The sequence below is a fragment of the Artemia franciscana genome, chromosome 10, assembly GCF_032884065.1.
Source record: "Artemia franciscana chromosome 10, ASM3288406v1, whole genome shotgun sequence".
In the NCBI taxonomy this organism is placed as follows: Eukaryota; Metazoa; Arthropoda; class Branchiopoda; order Anostraca; family Artemiidae; genus Artemia; species Artemia franciscana.
In genome coordinates this window covers 22,713,906-22,735,370 of record NC_088872.1, presented here as the reverse complement: position 1 = coordinate 22,735,370, position 21,465 = coordinate 22,713,906, and the positions used below count along the sequence as shown (strand labels likewise).

Genomic DNA, 21,465 nt, shown 5'->3' with positions numbered 1-21,465 from the left:
TTCAACAATTTTTAACCCTGACACAAACAATATAATTTTTAATTTAATTTTGTAGCTTCTGAAGTTGACCTGAAAAATGAAACTTAATCTCATTCCCAAAAGATTCTATCTATGCTCTTTGACAACTTGGATACACTTACACTCTTTTTATTTATTTACATTGTAAGAGCAGAAGAAGTAACGGTATTATCCCTAAAACTTTCAACTTAATACCCCCAGTTGTTCTCGACATATTGATGAAGTGTCTTATTGGCAACCATGATCAAAAGGCCTTTTGATTTATTTTAAAGTAACATTTAGGTTTAAAGCCTAATGGGCTGATTGCATGATTGTGGGGGACTGACATGCCTAATATCCCTAAAGACATAGTTGCTGGACCATTCTACAATGCTGAATAAAATAGCTGTCTCAAAATTTTGACTGGATGCGTTTGGAAAATGAATGGGTTTGAAAGAAAGGCTGCTTCTCCAATCTCTGTTACTCTTAAGAAGGACACCGGACATTCTCGCTGAAATAGAAGTGCCAGGGGGAGGACTTCTCCCTTCATATATGTAGTAATTACATTTTTTAAAAGTAAAAACAAAGTGAAAACATTTTAAATATATTTTGTTTGCAATAAAGTGCAAATTATGTTTTGGTCTTAAGAAAGTATGGGGGTTGTCAAAGACATCATTTCCAGAACTTTCAACTACGCTAAACAAAACGTCTAGCTTAAAATTTTGATTAAATATGTTTTTTGAATTGACAGGAGTGAAGGGAAGCTTGTAGCCCTTCAATAATTTATTAATAATAATACAGCACTAGTCCTTTCAATTTTCAATCGAGTTAGCCTTCTTTGAAGTTTCTACGAAAGAAGGCCATCTCAAAATTCCTATCAGATGCATTTCAAGGTAATATGAGGTGTGGGAAGGTATTTACCTTCTGGTCACTCTGAATCTTTCAAAGGACACTAGAACTTCTGATTACCAATTCAGAGCCCCCTCCAAAATTTACACCATCACCCTTTCTATATTATAGGCCATCAGGACATAATTGAAAACCCTTACCCTGAGGGCTGTGAGGAGGGGAAGTTGTCATCCTCAAAGACATACTTTCCAGCCCCTTCAATTACGTTGAACAAAATGCCTATCTCAGAATTTTAATTGGATATGTTTGGGGAAATGCTGGCGTGTGAGGGGTGTCAGTTGCCCTAAAATCACTTTCAACTATTAAAAAGGACAGTGGCCTTTTCAATTTCAAACCGAATGAGCTATTTTTGAAGTTTTTACGGCAACTAATGGCTACCTCAAATTTTCCTTCAGATGCATTTCGAGAAAAAAAGAGATTGGGGGGATATTCACCCAGTGATCACTCTGAATCTTTACAAGGGCACTGGAAGTTCTGACTATGAGTCCAATGAGCCCCCTCCGAATTTTATACGATCATCCTTTCTATATATACCTTATATTACCTCAGGGTATAACTTACAGCCCTACCTGAGCATGGGTATACGTCACTTCTTCTCTAAGGGGAAGGTAGGGGCAGCCGATTCTGTGATGAAGGGAGGGTAGAGTTAAAGCTATATTGGCAGTTCACAAAACCTCACATTGTCAGTAGGTTCTATCGTACATATGAGATCTTTATTAATAAGTAATCACCAAAAATCATAAGTCATCAAAAAGCTTCAGCATTCATCTTCATGGATTAGAAATTAATTTTTCCAAGACATTACGGATAATTGCTTCTTGCTTGACTTTTATTCTGTCATTCCAGCTGTTGATTTCCAGATTTTTTAACCATCTACCTTTTTTCAACTGCTCTTTCAAACATCTCCCTCTCGAACCATCTGCTTTTTAAGCCATATCTAGCGTAAATTTGAAGTTCTAGGGGGGAGAATACCCCTCTGATTCCCCCTCCGTAGAACCATACCTTGCATTCTGTGGGGGAGGAGGAGGGTTGTCATACTCAAAGATATAATTTTTGCACCTTTCAATTATGTTTAACAAAATGGTTATCTCAAAATTTTCACTGGATGTGCTTAGGGAACTGGTGGGCGTGAGAGGTGGGTCATTTACCCTCCCATCCCTTTGGAATATTGAACACGGCACCGGTCTTTTCAATGTCCAATCAAATGAGCTGTTTCCGAAGTCTCTACTACAGCAAATTGTCATCTAAAAATTTCTATCAGATGCATTTTGGGAAAACCTGAGGTACAGGGGACGGTATCCACCTTTTGACGAGTCTGAATCTTGAATAGGGTACTAGAACTTCGAATTACTAATTCAATGAGTCCTCTCCAAAGTTTATACGGCCGCCATTCCTATATGTACTTCATAAGCCTGAAGGGCATAGCTTAAAACCCTTGCCCCAAAGACTGTGTGGAGGGGGGGGTTGTCATTCTTAAAGAAATTATTTCCTGACCCTTCAATTACGTTGAACAAAATGGCTATTGCAAAATTTTGATTAGATTGTGTTTGGAAAGTGGTGGGTGTGGGAGCTGGTTAGTTACCCTCCAATCACTTTTGAGCATTAAAAAGGACACTAGCCCTTTCAATTTCTTATCGAATGAGCTATTTTGAAGTTTTTACGACAACAAATGGCTATCTCAAGATTTCTATCACATTTATTTCAGGAAAATGCAAGGTTTGGGAAGGGGGATATCCACCCTCCGATCACTCTAAATCTTAAAAGGGCACTCGAAGCTCTCATTACGAATCTGATGACCACACTCCGAAGTTTATACGATTATCCTTTCTATATATACCTTGTAACCCCAGGGCATAACTTATATCCCAGGCCCTTGGGACTGTGGGGGAGGGAGTTTTCATCCTCTAGGGTATAATTTCCAAGCCTTTCATTTACGTAGAACAAAATTGCTGTCTCTAAATTTTGATTGGATGTGTTTGAGTAAATGGTGTACATGTGAGGGGGGTTAGTTGCCCTCCAACTACTTTCGACCATTAAAAATGGCACAGACCCTTCAATTTCCGATCGAATGAGCTGGTTTTTTTTTGACGTTTCTACTACAGTAAATGGCCATCTCTAAATTTCTATAAGAAGCATTTCGGGAAAACCCGAAGTGTCGGGGACGGTATCCACCCTTCGATCACCTTGAATTTTAAAAAGGGCACTAGAACTTATTATTAACAATCCAATGAGCCCTTCCAAAGTTTATACGATCACCCTTTCTATATGCACCTTATAGGCCCCAAGAGCATAACTTGAAACCCTTAACCTGAGGGATGTGGTAGGGATTTCATCCTCAAAGACATAATTTCCGGATCTTTCGATTACTTTGAAAAAATGGCTATTTCAAAATTTTGATCAGATGTGTTGATGTGGTGGTCAGATATGGTGGGCATGGAAGGGGGATGTGTTGCTCAACAATCACTTTTGACTATTAAAAAGGGCACTGCTCCTTTCAATTTCCAATTGAATGAACTGTTTTTCAAGTTTCTACGGCAACAAATGACCATTTCAAAATTTTCATCAAATGTATTTTGGAAAAATACGAGGTAGGGGGGGGGGATCAAACCTCTGATAACTTTGAATCTTTAAAAGGCACCAGAAGCTCTGATCAGTCCATTCAGCCCCCTGTGAAGTTTATACGATGATCCCTTCTATCTATACTTTATATACCCATAGGGCAAGACTTACACACCTTATCATGAGATCTTGGGGGGGGGGGGTTGTTATCCTCAAAGACATATTTTCCGTACTTTTCAGTTCCGTCGAAAAAAATGGGTATCTAGAAATTTTGATGGGATGTGTTTGGAAAAATGATGTGCATGGGAGGGGGCTTGATGCCATCCTATCACTTTTAACTATTAAAAAGAGCACTCTCTCTTTTAAATTTTTAACCGGAAAAGCTCTTTTTAAGTTTCTATGACAACAAACTGCCATCTCAAAATTTCTATCGGATGCATTTCAGGAAAATACGAGGTCTGGGTGGGGGTATTCACCCTCCGAAAACTCTCAATTTTAAAAAGGGCAATAGAGCTTCTGATTATTATTCCAATGATCCTTCTCCAAAGTTTATACGATCACCCTTTCTGTATATACCTTATTTGCCCCCAGACCGTAACTTACAACCATTGGCTTGAGGGCTGTAGGTGGGATTTTCATCCTTAAATACATAATTTATGAACTTTCCAACTACATTGAATAAAATAGCTTTCTCAAATTTTATTGGATGTGTTCGGAGAATTGGTGGGCATAAGAGGGGGTTAGTTGCCCAATGATCACCTTTGACTATTAAAAAGAGAACTAGCTCCTTCAATTTCCGATTAAATCAGCCCTTTTTGAAGTTTCTGTGACAACTTCTTCGATACGAAGTGCCCTAGTCTAAACTAAAAAATAAATAAATAATACATTGTGCCCACATCGCTCTTTACTTAGGCATCGCTTTTGCACTGCCTATGATTTACACTGCATGATTTACTGTACTTCTACGCTAAGTGACAGCTTTAAGCTTCCCCTTGATTTTCGTTCATTTATTGTCTCAAATACAGGTGTCCTAATGGTTCACAGGTTTTATTTAAAGTATTTTGACCAAACCATTGGAAGTGATATGAAAACGTGCAGTTTCCACAATTGATAAAAAATACGGGCTGCTAAGGAAAGGAAGATATTGAAAACGAAGTATCTTATGATTTGAAATTGATTCAAATGAATTCAAAAGGGAAATAAGCAAATGAAATCGCGTGGAGTGTTAGTTTTGGGGAATATTTTTTATATCTCTCCAAAAATATTTATTTTGCAGTGAGTTTCAGTTAAAACAAATTTAACATGTGAACACTTTGAATTTCAGTGAAACCTGTCGTTTGTAAGATAACCAAATGTCAACACAAAATTCTTCTATGGAAAAACTGATACTTAAAAGTTTTCTCTTATGAAGGTTTGATTTTCTTCTTTTTTCAGATATAAGACATGTCGGCATAATGTATATTTAAATAACTAGGTTCTTAGTAAAGCAGTTCTTTCTCTTTAGTAAGGATTTGTGTTTCCTTACCTGACCAATGGAAATCCCAGTTGCGGTTTGGATCAGTTCCAGTACATGTTCCTTGTGTTGGTGCTCTTGTTTTCCGCCAAAGTCTATCCTGAAAGCCAAAAAAGAGTATGAATGGCATGCAGAGAATCTATGCATTTTTACTATCTTCATAAACCAGCAACAATTATTTCTTTCTTCTCGAAAACGGCTCTATATTTTATTGAGCAAGTTTGTATCTTGTGATATTCTCGCTTAAGAAAAACAATCCAGATACATCAGAAGTCTGAGAAAATTCGTTAAGAGCCTTAATTTTGGAACAATTATCTTCAATAATCAAATATCTTTGAACAGACTTAGCATGAAAAGACATTAAATTGTGGAAAGAGCAAAAAACTGGTCATTACAAAAATATTTGTATATATTTTAACAAGGGATTACAACAATTCAAAAGCCTTATACTTTAAAAATTGAAAATTGTTTTTTTTTTTTGTAAGATAAAATTCACTCGCTACGTGATAAAGCTCATAGGTTTGAACGCAACCAATCATATAATGTCGGTAGAAAGGCCCCAAAAAAAACTAAAATTTACAAATGATGATTCGATATTTTGACAAGGGATTACAACAATTCAAAAACCTTAAAAAAGAAAACGAAAAGATTCAAGCTTAGTACATATTATTGTTAAAGATCGGACTAGCTTCAATAATCAAATATTTTTGAAAAGACGTTAGTATAAACATACATTAAACTGCATAAACAGTTAAAAACTAAAAACTAAAAAACAGGAAAAAACAAGTAAAAAAGAAAAAACTAAAATCTATCTATATAAAAATATATTGTTTGTCCGTCTGTTTGTTTGTTTGTCGGTACGTCTGTACTAAAACAAATAACTAACAATATATAAAAATATACTGTTTGTCTGTTCTTTTGTCTGTCTATTTGTACTAAAAAAGAAAAGACAGAAAAAAACTGAAAGGAAAACAAAGAAAAAATAAAAAGAAAAAAAGAAAAAAGCTAAAAACAAGAAAAAAACTAAAAAGAAAAAAAGAAAAAAACTTAAAACAAAATAAAAATCATGTACTCTTTCATGATTTACTAGACCAAAAAGACTAAAGTCCCCATTGAAAACGAACCGTTGAATTAGAAATAGGAATAAAACACTTACATTAGTGAAAGTATATTCGTAGCCATCTGGATTAACAACAGGGACAAAGAACCAATCGATATTATCCACCAATTCAGGATGAGCTGCATAATTCTCTACAAGTTCTCTGACAGCGAAGGTCAGTGTAGCAGGGCTGATCCATTCCCGGGCATGGAAAGCTAGAAATAAAATTGTTATAAACCACAAGAAAACCATTAGTATATTCAGGAGGCTGGAGACTGGACAAATTTGGAAAATTATATTAAAATAGTTTTCACACTCGCCGTAAAGAGTTGAACCCTACGCAAAATAGAATCACAGCTAAGCCTTTGAATGAAAGCTTCATAATTTAGATTATTTTCTTATGCAAATATGAAAACGAAATTGCTTAAGGTAAGTGAGTGCGGTCCTTTCAGAAATGCAGGATCAGCACAAATTAGGAACAAAGAGGTACTAAGCTCTATAATTTTAGCTTTTCCAGGAAACAGAGTTTTCATAATATTTCCATCTTAAATAAACCCTTCAAAATGCATGTGCAGGCCAAAAATGTGTACCCACATAGTTGTATCTTAGTCCAAAACAAGCAGTCTCAATAACAACAAAAAGGAATCACAGCTCCATGCCAAGACAAATCTGAAGTAGGTCATCTACCCTTCCAGAAAAACTACTGTGTAAATACTGTGTCCATAAATAGTAAGTTCTATGATTTTTCATCTTTTCATTTGCAAAAATCTTCTGTTGTCCCCATTCAAGACATCTGAACTCTTCAAGCCAAAATATGATATCCAGAGAAGCAATTCCTCAAAGATTTCGCGTTTTATGCTGTCTTGTCGAAAGATATGTATGTATGTTATGTAACCATGGAAGGCTCTTAAGGTTCTTAAAATTAAAATTCAAAATGATCCAAACTTAAGGAAAGGTCGAACAACTTCGGCTAGAGTGGCAAATAAATGGATCCTGTAAATTGTTCAAAGCCAATACAATGAAAGTTTTCTAAGGCAGTAAATAATTACATTTATTTTAATCTATGGAATGTGTAAGTTATTCCAATAAATGGACTAACTCATCTTGTTAGTTTCAATTATCAGATAGACCAGTTCCGTCCTACTTACTTGGCCTAGCTTTGAGTGTTTGTAATCAGTCAAAATTTAGGATTGAATGGTTTTAAAATGATATTTTTTTCTCTTTTCTTTTCATTTTGCTTTTTTTGTGGAGTTTTTGTTTCCCCCTTTTTATGCGCTTTGTTTATGTCAGATTTATTTATTTGCGTTCTTTTACTGATTTTACCTTATGATAAAGGTTTTCACATGTGTGGCTGTAATATCTCTGCTTTTATTACTGTTACTAAAATAAAAGGTTTTCTCTTTATTTTTAATTACATATTCTCTTATTGAAAAATTACCCCTATTTTAATATATTTTCCTTTTGTTTTAAGCGTAGCTCTAGGCCATACAAAAAGTGTAGATTTTGCTTTTTTTATTGATACGGATGTTCAATTTTAAATTTAATTTATTTAGCATCACAAACCGATGTTGTTGAGAAGCGAGCACAAAAACAATGTGAGCAACAAAATCAGTAAAACAATTTTTAGTTTTTAAAATTACTTGACAGGATAGAAAGTTAAAACATTACTTGATGTCGCTTTTAATTCAATTTCTAAATACCCTAATTGCTTCCTTTGCAATTTTATTTTGATCTTTTATGGGGACATTTTTATATGGAGTGGTTCATGTTTTTGTATTTTTTAGGAGACAAGGTTTTAGCTACTCTTCCAAGTCCTCACGATGAAAAAATTTTCTTCATAATGTGTTGTAATGTCTAATGTATTCAATTACATTTGTTTCATTTTCAATTCCCCCTCCCAGGATGTTTTACCGTTCCCCGCATTGTTCGGAATATGCTGCATAAACGTTAGTCTGTTCAAAAGGAGTTGAGTGTTTGTTGAGTTATCAATCGATTCCAAAGGTAACAATCTGACCAATTAATGCTATTTAATTTACTTGATAAGAAAAAATAAATAGACGTACTTCCATCGACAAACATAGCTGGCTTTGTTCCACCTCCTCCAGATGATACCTTAGCCATAATGATATCTCTTCCTTCGTAGCTAGTGCCAATAGTTTGGACCTCAATGAGATTTGGAAAATCTGCAGCAAGGGAATAAAAGAATTCGTAGATCTGAAAAAGGAAAGTATTTTTGTTTGGCTTTATTCATTTAGTAAGGTATCCTATGGAAAAAAAAAAATTATTCAGTACTTTCAATCAAACGAAATGAACACGAACGAATAAAGAATTTGGCGACGGCTATTGAAAAGTAAAAATAGCAAATAATATCTCAAGAGGCTACCATTTGTACACATTTTGGATAAAGAATTATTTTACCCCATAGTTCAAGAAAAAAGACCTGAATTTACTAGAAACTGAATACTACAAAGAACAACTTAGTGTCGCACCAAGGAACCTTAGATCAACGCAGCTGTGCTCGATCCTCCTTCATTACATTCTATTCGAAGCTCTTCTCTTTACACCATACCAACAAGTTCCAATGTCTTTTAAATCCTTTCTTACGACCTTTACCCGCAATATTCGGAGATATCCTGCTTTTTGTTTGGCCCTAGATGGTTGACAAAAAAGGACGAGCTTTGGCAATCTGTCATACTTCATCTACAAAACTTGTCCTAACAACCTCAACCTTTCTCCAATGACAGCCCTAAAAATTGGCGAAGAGACAAATTTTTCGTATAGCTTACCGTTTGATGTATGACGGGTCAAACAGGTACCCAAAAAAATTCATAGAAAATTCTCCTGGAAAACATCTAACAAACCTTCCTTTGTCTTGCCAAAACAGTGATCTCGTTTTAGAACCATATATGTCCACTTTTATCACCGAGTACTCTAATATTGGTTTGCAAACTTACCTTTCTACTCCTTCTAACTTTTTTCAACTGTGAAAAAACATCCCGGGCCATGGCTTATTTACCTTTCACGTCTTCACTGCATCCATCATCTGTACCAATAATGCTAACAAGGTTAAACAGGCTATCCACTGGATCGACCTTCAGTTACTCGACATTACCTCTTCACTTTCATTTATTCCCAGTTTAAGTGACGTAATCGTCGTAACATTAATTTTTAAACATGCACCCTGAACTCTCAGAACCTAAGAAAATCATTTACTTTCCTAACATTCACGTCTAGGACACTCAAATCACAGAATCCAATATCTCAATATCTATTAACCAGAATACATTCTGAAAAGGAGCCTGAAACCCCTATTTAAAATAATACCAGACAGAAAAAAAAGCGCCACCGTCATTGCCGAAAGGCTAAAAACATTTAGCCGAGGAGTTACAGTCCTTCTCTCTAAAAATCAAAGAAAATCGTATTATGAGATGTGACCCAATTTTTTCCTGTCGGTAGTAGCATACTTGGTAACAATCAAACGGTGTCATTTGAGGGAAGAATAGCAGTTTTAGGTGTCGTTCGCGAGAGATATGGGGCTTACTAGAGCCAAGGGTTTCGCCAAGACCTAGAATCTCAGCCAACGTAATATGTTTGTCTCTTGAAAAAGTTTGATTCCTCCTGAAGCTCTGCGTAGAAATGCCAGATCTGTCTTTGCCTTTAATTTTATTCCCAGATGTCGAGACATCAAGTTTAACCTTGATATTAACTTTAATTAGAATATTTTTTTAATTTTAGTACGTTTAATAAACTACAGGGAAGATACAACAGGCTCGAATTGCCCAGTAATAATACTGCCACTAAGGAACCGTGGAAGGTTGTCAGTGAGCGAAGAATAAAACAAAATAAAACTGAAGTATTATTTCGAACAACATTGAAATAAGCCACTAAAAATAGGATATATGCCGTATACAAGAAATAGTTAAATAAGAAAATGACTTCTAATTGGAAGGGTACTTACCACGTCCAAACGGTAGTAGTCATCCCAGTTTAGACTGTATCGGGGCGAGCCAATTTCACTTTTGACGTTTGATTTCACAGCAGAGTCTTGTATTTTTCTAAAATAACATTAAACACTATAAGTAAAAAGCAAAACCAATAATTTATTTTGTTTAGAGCCTCTAAAAACTAAGTAGGACAGGCTCGTACATAAAACATTCTTTGTCAGTTTTTTTGCTGCAGAACAGATTTATTGTTTCTTTTATATTTCTTAAGGGTTAAATTCATAAATTTATTTAATTTATTAAAATGGTAAGATAAAGCATTTAAACTTTCAAAAGGACTAACCTTGCGTAATGAAAAGTGTGAAGTTGTGAAAAAAAATATTAAAGTATTCTTTCTAAATCAAACCTAGGTTACTTTTCTCATCCTAGTTGAAAGAGGATAGTTTGAAGAGGATAAAGCTTAAAATGAATCAATTAGTTGTTGCTGACTACAAAACTAGTAAATATTTTGGTGAAATTTATATTTTTTGAACAATTTCAGGAGGATACTGGGCTTAGAAAAATGTATAGAAGGTACTGAATCCTCATCGGGACTTCCAGCCTTTTGATTAATGTCTGACCATTTTTATCAAATTTGTAATGCCTTTAAGTTCAATGTTCAAGTGGTTTGCATCTTTATTTGTATCTTTGATTTTTTTAACTTTTTTTAGTCCACTTTTATCGTGTCGTATGACTGATTAGAAAGTGTAGCTGAAGATAAATTTGGGAAAACGCTAATGTATAAAAAATAATTGCTTTGAAATTGATATGACACGGGGTAAATAATAGTTATTCATTATCAAGACCGTTTAAAATAATAGCTGGTGAAATAAAAACTTTCTTATTGACCTACTTTCATACTGGAGATCCCACGGACTTCTTGCTGCCCAGTTCTAACCCGGCATGAGTGCTTCAAGCAGACTTGGGCAGATGCGTTGGTCCCCTCCTGCTTTAGTATTTGGGGCTATTCCTTTTTCGGGACCGTAGGACTTTCAATAATATAAATAATGCTAAAATTGCAATTTAGAATGTTACAAAGTTAAAAAAAAAACTATATTTATTTTACTGACGTACATTTTGACTGATGAATTTAGATGCTGGACGCATTAGGACTTCCAGATACTCGTATTCCAGAGGTAGGAATCTTGAAATTAGATGACATAAAATTTATTTCCTCAGGCAGGAAGGACAGGGTGCATAGGCAGGGAGTAAGGCTCAAAATGAGTAAGGAAAATGATAAGTCTTGCTCAAGATCTGAAAGGATTGATAATGGAAGGCTAGTAGCTCATTTTGTGACTAAAAAGTGCAAACCATCAGCCACACTAAAGTTTTAAGCATTTTTTATAAAAGTTAGTTATTCTAATTAAGCGTTCCTTGTGTTTCAGAATGGTTCTTTAAGAACTTTGACACATGGCCTAATTTTAGCGTAAAACATGGGATATTGAGGAAAACGCACTCCCCTCATAAACGGAATACTTTCTGTCAATTTTAAGTTTTAATGCTGCTCCTTATTTTCAGTCGAAAAAACTTTGTTTTTTAATTTAATTTCTGACCATTTTTCAAAAAATAGTGTAAAGCCCAACTCCGCCTCCATGGGAATCCCCCCCCATGACAAATTTCTCAATGAAAAGCTCCCTATGTAAAATGCTTCCCCCGAGAAATTACCTCCATACAATTTCACCATTGCTCTAAATTCCCACAAGAAGGTTCCTTGCTCACGATTCTGCCTGGAAAATTCTCCTTGGCATACTCTAAATCGAAAAAAGAAATACTAGATTTTATTTAATTTCTCATCATTTTTCAATTCATACCGGAAAGCAACCGTCTCTGAAAAATTCTTACAGACCCCCCATCCTTCAATGGAAAGTTTCTCGCGTAGAAAATTTCCCTATGGATAATTATTTCTAGTGATATTTACCCATGGAGAGTTTCTCCCGCAGGAAATAAGTAAATTATGTATATGAATTCTCGCAAATTTTCCTCTGGAAAGTTCACTCCAAGAAACTTCCCTCCCAGCTAAAAATTCTGCCCTACAAAATACCTCTCCCGACAGAACATCTCCCTTCCCTCGGAAAATGTCTGTATATATCCCAATAATCAATACTATACGTAAACACTTGCAAAAGTCCATAGCTTTCAGCCCTTCCCCGGGCCTGCGGGGGTCAAATTATTCTGAAAGACATAGTTATTCGGTCGTTCGACTGTGCTGAATAAAATGGCTGTCTTAAAATTTTGATCGGCCAAACTTGAGGAAAAAGAGGCGTCGGATGGAAGTCAGCTGCCCTCCAATATTTCCGGTCACTGAAAAGGACACTAGAACTTTTGATTCTCAATCAAATGAGCCCGTCCCAATCTTCTAGGTTCACAGGTTCGATAGATTCACCCCTGGGAAACACAAAAAGACAAACAAAGAACAGATAAACACGTATCCGTGATCTTTCATCTGACAAAAATGCAAAATTCCAAATTTTTGCACAAAGGAGTTTTAAATCTCTACAGTGGGGTTCTCTCATATGTCGAATCTGAATCTGAGTATGATTTTCATTAAGATCATTTGATCCTTTGGGGGTCTTAGGTGTTTGATGTGTTTCGCTTTTTCTACAACTTGAGCAAATTTTCTAAGGCTCGTAACTTTTGATTGGCACCTTTAATGAATTTCATATATTTTGAAAAAACACCACAATTCAATTGCTTTGATGTATTTATTGTTATCAAGACCGTATTTCATAGAGTTTCGGTTACTATTGAGCCGCATCGATCTTTACTTGAAGTTCGTTACCACGAACTGTTTTGATAAAAATCCGAATATTTCGACTCCATGTCATGGAGCTTTATCGACTGAAAAAAGTGAATGAAGCTAAATTAAACACAAAACATAAAGAAGAAAGTTATATTTTTCCTTTGCATGTTCTGTTTAATTTAGCTTAATTCGGACGTAGAGTCGAACTATTCGAAATTTTCATTATTTACGGTTGAATGGTTTTTTTTCTCTACTGCTTTGTTTAAATATTATACCCACTGTGATACTAAACTGGAGAGTCTAAAATTTGAAAATCTTGAAGATGGATGAAATAATTTTAGAAAAATAATTCGTGAAGGCCCAGATGGTGTATTAGGGAGGAAAGTTAGGAACGCGGCTGAGAATATTAGTGAAGCTGTTTTAAGTTTAATTGAGAGGAAGATGGGCTTTTACAAGAGCTATTTAAGTTATAGATATATATGAAAATAAGAGGAATAGAAGGAAAGTAGAGAAGGAATTAGAATGTAAACTATGCAGATGAAGATTTGGAAGAGGAAACCACGCAGCATAATAGTAAAATTCTATTATGCAAGGTGAAAAAAATTATTTACTATTACATTTGAAAGATAAAAATTCAGAGGGAACAGTCAATCTGAACTTGACCTAGCTCAAGATAAGAACAGGGTTACAATTAGAGACAAGAAAAGGTAATAAGAATGAGTAATGTATTTATAGAGGTATCCGATTGTCTTCTGTTGGAAGCAAATTATTTGGTACGATGATAGCTTTTTCGACTTAGAGATGCTGTAGATAAAATTTCAACAGGAGAATAGTTTGGTTTTAGGAAGGGGAGAGGATTCATTGACCATATTTTCATTCTAGAATAATAATTGGTAAGTGCCAGCGTCATCAGACCCATTTTGTCTTATAGATTATGAGATAGAATAGCTTTGGTGAAGGTTCTCTCCTTGTATGGAATACCAGATAAATCTATTAGAGGCTCTCAAAGTATTGAGAATGACCCTCTGGGGGGACGCAAAAGCTTTATAGGGGAGGAAGTTTCAAAAATCAACAATGTTTTAGCAGGTCATAAAAAGATTTGTGAAATTCGTGCAATAATAATCGCTTCCTTTGTAGTGTATGTAATTCAGTATATCTATACATCAAGTACAGACAGCAACAATCAGCATGAGCCATCACAGGCAGCGCAATAGCACTGCTTAAGTAAAGAGTGGTGTGGGCACAATGTATTATTTATTTATTTGTTTAGACCAGGGCACTTTGCATCGAAGGAGTTGTCGCAGAAACTTTGAAAAGTGCTCGCTCAATTGGAAAATGAATGGACTAGCGCCTTTTTTAACAATCGAAAATTATCGCAGGGCAACTAACCGCCCTCCCACGCCCAACATTTCCCAAAAAACATCCACTCAACATTTTGAGATAGCCATTTTGTTCAACTTAGTTGAAAGCTCCGAATATTATGTATTTGAGGATGACAACCTCCCCACCAGCCCTTATGGCAAGGGTTGAGAGTTGTACCCTGGGGGCATATGATGTATACATAGAAAGGATGATCATATAAACTTTGGAGGAGGCTCATTGGGTAGGTAATCAGAACTTCTAGTGCCCTTTTTAAGACTCAAAGTGATCAGAGGGTGGAACCCCCCTCTCCAACCCTCATATTTTCCCAAAATACAACTGAAAAAATTCTGAGATGGCCATTCGTTGTTGTAGAAACTTCGATATTGAAATTGGAGGGAAAGTGCCTTTTTAATAGTCCTTTTTAAGGTACATATAGAAATGGTGGTCGCATAAGCTTCAGAAAGGGCTCATTGGGTTGGTACCCAGAAATTCTAGTGGCCTTTCTAAGACTCAGAGTGATCAAAGGGTGGATCCTCCCCCCTCCCCACTTCGGGTTTCTCCGACATGTATCAGATAGAAATTTTGATATGGCCATTTGTTAGCGAAGAAACTTCGAAAACAGCTCATTCGTTTGGAAATTGAAAGGGCCAGTGCTATTTCTAACCCCCCCTCCCACACCCACTATTTCCAAACACACCAAATCAAAATTTTTAGATAGCACTTTTGTTCACATTAATAGAAAGGTCAAGAAATTATGTCTTTCTAGGATGAAAACCCCCAAAAGCCCTCGGGGCCCACACCTCATATTTTCTCGAAATATATCTGATAAAAAATTTTGAGATGTCCAATTTTTGTCGTAGAAACATCGAAATAGGCTCATTCGACTGGAAATTGAAAGAACTAGTGCCTTTTTTATTATTCAAAGGGGATCGGAAGGCAACAACCCCTCCCCCCACAGCCATCAATTCGTAAAACACATCTAATCAAAATTTTGTGATAGCTGTTTCGTTCAGTGTAGTTGAAAGTTCTGGAAAGTTGAAGTTTTGTCTTTGATAACCCCCATACCTTCTCAAGACCAGAACCTAATTTGCACTTTACGGAAAACAAAATACATTTAAAATGATTTAGCCTTATTTTTACTTGTTTAAACATTTTTACTAAACAAATGATTGGGGAAGTCCTCCCCCTTGCACTCCAATTACAGCACGAGTGTTTGGTGCCATTTTTAAGAGTAACAAGAGATTGGAGGCCAAGCAGCCCTTTTCCGAAGCCCATTCATTTTCTAAGCGGACCTAGTCAAATTTTTGAGACAGACATTTTGTTCAGCATATTAGAACGGTCCAGCATCTATGTCTATAGGGATATTAGGCATTCCAATCTCCCACAATTATGCAATTGGCCCATTATGCTTTGAAACTAAATCTTACTTTAAAATAAATCAAAAGGCATTGTGTTTATGAATGCCATTAAGACACCTCAGCAATATATCAAGAACGACTGGGGCATTAAGTTGAAACTTATCGGGCAAAATTCGATCAAAATTCTGCCTTCTCAAGACCAGAACACAATTTGCGCTTTACTGAAAACAAAATACACTTGGAATGTTTTCACCTTTTTACTTTCATAAATAAACAATTATCAAACTCTTAAGGAATAAATGTCAGTATATGTCAATTAAACTGACAATGAACGGTCATTTATCTGTTGTTTTTTCTCTTCAATAAAGTTCAAATTTTGTACTTGAGAAGGCAAGGGGGTTATCAGTCATAGTCATGTTAACTTTTGCTTGCTTTGAGTTTGACTTGGCTGTTTATTGTAATTTCTCTTCGGTTTAGGTTTCATTTATTTATTGATGGTCGTTTGTGGTAGTTTTACACCTGGAAGATTATTTGACTTAATTTTTGATCATTTTTGGCTTAATGGAGCCCATTATTTTTCTTTGCAAAACCGTTCTTGTGGAAAAAGTTTTTTTTAAATAAATCTAATAAAAGTTATGTTGTTTGGTCGATAAACCACTAATATTTTTTATTATTATTATGATTAGGTATTAAATTATTTTTATGAAGGGAGCTAGTATTTTACCGGAAGGTAGGAGGGAGTTTGACAAGCTATTTACTAAAGACATTAGTGTTATGTACAAGAATAACATTGCTGACGCTAATGCAGAAAATGAGGTTACTAGCTGGTTTTGTATAGAGGCAGGAATCAAGCAAGGGGGTGAAAGCTACAGTGTAAGCCACACTGATGACAGTGATCGAATATAGTTGTGAATCGTGGGCATTCCGAAAGAACGAGGGGTATTTGTTAGATGTTTGCCAGAGAAATTGTCAACGGGTTGCTTTTGGTACCTGTCTGAGTAACCGTATTTCCAACAATTAGACATATGAAAAATGTGGTTCAGTTCCGCTTTCTAGGGCTATAATGAGAGAAAAGTTGGAATTCCTAGGGCACGTTCTGCAGATGAAGGATTACAAATTGCTAAAGATAGTCCGTTTTAGCAATTTTTTTTAGGGATGAACTTAAATCAGGTCGTCCCCGAATAGGGTAAGAGGAGGTTGAAAGGAAAAATATCAGGAAAATTGGAACTTTCTTAGAGTGTGTAAAGAAGGAGGCTTTAAGAAGATTGGATTGGAGAAGAAGCGTGTGTAGCTGTGCGGGTCTCAGGTGGCTTGGTGCTCCAGTGAGCTGTTAGTAGTAGTGGTAGCATCACATGGAATAAGATTATGTTAGAACTTTCAAAAAAACGAATTTTTATCACAACTTAAGCAAAAAAAATGAAAAATCTACGTTTCGAACATTTTTTATACAATTTTGGAAAATAAAACAACTTATACAATTCCGAAAAATCGTAAATAAGAGCTCAGTTTCAATTAAAGACAAACCATAAAAATTGTAAAAAAGAAAAGGATACCCCAATAAGATATTTTAGCTTTATAGTTTATTCTTCCGTAGAATTCAAAGTTTGTTTTGACACATGGTGTCTTGGGGAAGCTAGATTGCCTTAACTCTTTTCCTTCTTCAAACCCATACTAGTGGTATAAATGATTTGATAAAAATGCAAAAGAAAATTGAAACCCCTTGGTCCTTGTTCTCAAGTGTTTTTAGACTTTTGGATTTCCTGCGAACAGATGACTATGTACCCAGTTTTTACTTTTGCTCTGTTATTTGCTCTGTTAATGGCAGAAATTCGCTTGTTAGTGTCTTATTCATTACGATTGCTCAGTGTTGAATGTACTCCTATTTAAACCACCTTAGTGTAGTAATCCAACCATGACTACGCTAACAAGCTTTTTTGGTGTTCAACATTTTTTAGGCGTTTTAGGCATTTTTTAGGACTCCGTTAATTTTGCATTAAAATGAAGTAGTTGTGGTCATCAAGCCATGGCTAAATGTAGAAAAGCCAAGACAAATACTCCGATTGAATGAGAGGCAGATCTGTTATAAACCCTAATTAGGATTGTATAAAAATAATGTCAGCTCATTTTTTGATAGATGAGTCTATCTATCATCCGTCCATAAATTATACCTAAGGCAGAACTAAGGGATGAAAGAATTGGATTGATTTTGGATTGATGCGTGGCGGACAATGTCCACTGGTATTGTATGCAAAGTCTGGGACTGAATTAGCTTGGACTGACAGGCGAACAAGTGAAACCTAAGCCTAGTAGACTTAGCCGCCTGGAGTCTCACCGTATCATTGGATTGACACATGATCACCAAGTCCTTTGGACTCACATGCGAATGGTGAAACATGGACTAAAACAGATCTTGAAGTCAATATACACTTACTTTTCAACATCTTCCATAAAGGTTGTATACCCAATATTGTGACTTTTGAAAAAGGCTTCTAACTCGCTAATTGATTCAGGGGTAGCCATAATATCAACCGGTTGATGTTTGCTGATTTCTGACCAAAAATCATAGGATTGTACATCTTGCAGTTTCAATAATTCTGCCAGTTGATATTCCTCGCTCGGTAAAGCTCTGAAAACTTTGTACCTGAAATGAAAGGATAAAAATTGATATAACACCTAGCACATACTTGAAAAAGTATTTTTGATATTTGTATTTTACGTATATTGGGCCGCCAAGGCACCCAGTGGGAACTGCATCGGAGTTCTCTGCCCCTTTGTCCAAAAGAAGACGAAAAATATCCAAACGTTCAAGAGTATATGATTTTGGAGAAAATATGACATTTCTGCCTCGAAACAATTCAAACCCAGTCCCACCCCCTGACAAAATCCATTTACTCCACATACCAACTTAAATTTCGTTTCGTCAGTGCCTATTGGCAACAGATACTGAGTCTATTAAGGCTTTATCTGCCCATATTGTAGGCCTCTCATTACCAAAACTGCAAAAGCTGTTTGAGCTTTATGATCCTGGCTAGTTTTTTTTCTGTATTTTGTTTGTTCTTATTTTTCTTCTATTTTTTTTCCTTTTTCGTTATTTCTTATTGTCGTTTGACTAGAACAAAAATTATTGAAGTGGATCAAATTTCGGAATTTAAATGGAAAGATTTATCATTTTCCTAACTTTATAAGTTTTTAATATCTTTTGTTTCCCGGGAGAATTGATCACCTAGACCCTGTACCAGCGTCCATGGAAAAACTCATATTAAAAGAAAAACAAAATAGCAAAGCTTACTTTGACAAGTGGTATCGACGAAATAGGATTTTAGCACCGTTATCGGCAAAATACGAACTTTCTTTTTTCCCAGAGAATAAATATCAAGATTTAATACTTGGTGGGCCTAATTTATTAAATAAACATTGAATTGACTAATTACTTAAAGATCTAGATCACTTTTGAGCTGACGCAACACCTCCTCGCTTATTGCGGAAGCCGAAATTGGGACATAAACACTTTATTCCAAAAACCAAGTGCGCTAAATAAGCTCTTTTAGCGAAGCATTATTCTAAAGAATTAAATTTCATTTAAAAAGTTGGGTTTAAGTGGTTTGTTTGCTCTCCTTGCATTTGGCGACATCAAGGATATAGTTTAAAAACAAAAATAAATTGAACTAAAGTAAAACAAACAGGACCCTTTTCACATGAAAGTAAATATTGACATTAAAATTAAAAAAAGAATATTCCGTATAGAAAGGGGACTGCCCCTCCTAAAACCCGCTTGAACTTGTTTCTTTTTTTCGTTGCATTTGTTACCATTAATGATTTAATAATTACTCATCAAGCACAGGTGTACTAATAAAAATTTTTAATATATCATTATAAAACTTTACCATAAAGAGTAGAGGGCAAAGGGGGACAGCACCCCTTAAAAACTGATTAATATATGATTGTTAGAAATTGAATGTCGCTATTTACTTTCAATTGAAAAAATGATCTGTTTTTTTTTAATTTACTGATTTACAAACATTTACGATTACAAACCGCCTAAATTTTTGTTGCTTACAGGAAATCCAGCAACTAATGATTACAGGAAATTTACTTATTGAACTTCACCATTAACAGATCCGTAAATCATGTATCTGTCTCTGTATCGAAATGATTTGGTAAATGTATAAATCCACGCATAGTAAGATGCACAGAAAATATAATGAAATAAAATAAATACTTGAAAAGAAGTTCAAACAGAAATATTCAATAAAAATGACAAGCCAATCCAAAAGTTATTGAAAAAGTTTTACTTGCCCTTCGTACGATTTTACTCCTGTTTTAGCAGGAACAGCAGAAACTGCTGCTAAAAATAAAAATACAAGTCCAAGTAACTTCATTTTTACTAATTTTCAGGCTTATTACACCCAGTTTTATAAGAAAATATTTTGATAAGGAAAGTTTTCAGATGTAATCTCAATAAATCAAAACAAACAACGGGAATATATTTTTTTTGTTTTGTTTTAGGATATTCCCTGATAAAAGAAGTTCTAAGTTCCATGTCTATCAATAGACATATAATAATTTTATTTTGGAGCAATAAAAATGAATTCTTATATCAATACCAATAAACATTACGGTAAAATACGATTTATATTCCTTAAATATTTACGTTTCTAATCTTTTTCATATTTTTGGCCGATAATTTTTCCGATCTTTAGAATAATTAACCCTTTTAAACTTGAGCCAAGAAGGAGATGCATGACAATTCTAAAATTAGCACAGAATTATCTTGAAGACTCCTTTATATATATATATATATATATATATATATATATATATATATATATATATATATATATATATATATATATATATATATATATATATATATATATATATATATATATATATATATATCCGAAATCTGGTTAATATTGACATTCACTGGTGAATGCTTCAAGTTCTTTTTTCTCTACTTGAATTCAATTAGATTTGCAAATCAGCCTTTTCAGTCTCGTGCAAGCTTTGATGGTAAAAGTTAAAGTTAGGTTAGGTTAAATTAACTTATAGACCTCAGAAATTGGTTAAAGACCTAACCTAACCCTACCTAACCTGTCACCATCAAACCTTGCATAAAATTGAAAAGGTGGACTGGCAACACTGACTAAATCCAAGGAGAAAAAAAAAGTATTTTGGACATTTACCGTTGAATGTCGTCATTCACCAATTGCGGATGTTCACGGTAACAAATAAATTAATATGATTTTAGGAGAAAATTTGTTAAAGTGATTGTTATATGAGCTCAAATACAGCCGGAGTTCTCACTTTGAACAAATGGTTCGACTGGTTCAAACCTTAGCGCACTTCTCAGAGTGACATCTTCTGTTTCCAATTCTATTAGGAGAATGCGATATCTGGTAAAACCTCAATTATTCCAAGGCATTCCACCTCTTATTATAATTTGTGCTAAACGCATTGCGATTAAAGACTAACGAGGATGGTCTTATCACTTCAGGACCTTGAGCTACTCCTGTAAGAGCCAACCAACAATCAAGATGCATTTTGAAGTAGAGCAGAGACGTATGCTGAACATTTATCTGTTAATACTGTCGGTGGTGTATTACCCCAGTTTTTTTCTCAGACATGTTAAAAAGTAGTACACAATCCCCATATACCATTTCTTGGAAGTAATCTAAGTTCAGTAAAGTTCAAATAACATGTCAGCAAATTTACTCTCCTACTTATTAATTTGTTTCAGTCACGAACGATCTGGGGGGCGATCGCTACGACGCATTTCAGTGCTGTGCTATTCCATCTCTAACACTTATTGATAGGATGACTCCACCGTATGAAGAAGCAAAATAGATTGGTTTGCATCCATACAATTAACTATCGATGCTTCTGAATCTCTTCCAGAATAAAAGCCAAAAGACACTTTTCATGTTGTCATTTTTTATGCTGGTTTT

The 21,465-nt window shown here is 35.0% G+C and overlaps 1 protein-coding gene across 1 annotated transcript in view; it reads right to left on the bottom strand.

Moving 5' to 3' along the window:
• LOC136032420 (carboxypeptidase A1-like) overlaps positions 1-19,963 on the bottom strand; it is a 49,184-nt gene extending 29,221 nt beyond the window's left edge. Inside the window, exons 1-6 of the mRNA XM_065712730.1 lie at positions 19,814-19,963; positions 17,949-18,158; positions 10,036-10,132; positions 8,141-8,291; positions 6,135-6,292; positions 4,954-5,078 (exon numbers count right to left, since the gene is read on the bottom strand). Of these exons, the coding sequence (XP_065568802.1) occupies positions 4,954-5,078; positions 6,135-6,292; positions 8,141-8,291; positions 10,036-10,132; positions 17,949-18,158; positions 19,814-19,896 (824 nt within the window). The 5' untranslated portion in view covers positions 19,897-19,963. The remainder of the gene's footprint in view (positions 1-4,953; positions 5,079-6,134; positions 6,293-8,140; positions 8,292-10,035; positions 10,133-17,948; positions 18,159-19,813) is intronic.
• Positions 19,964-21,465: the final 1,502 nt, after the last annotated feature.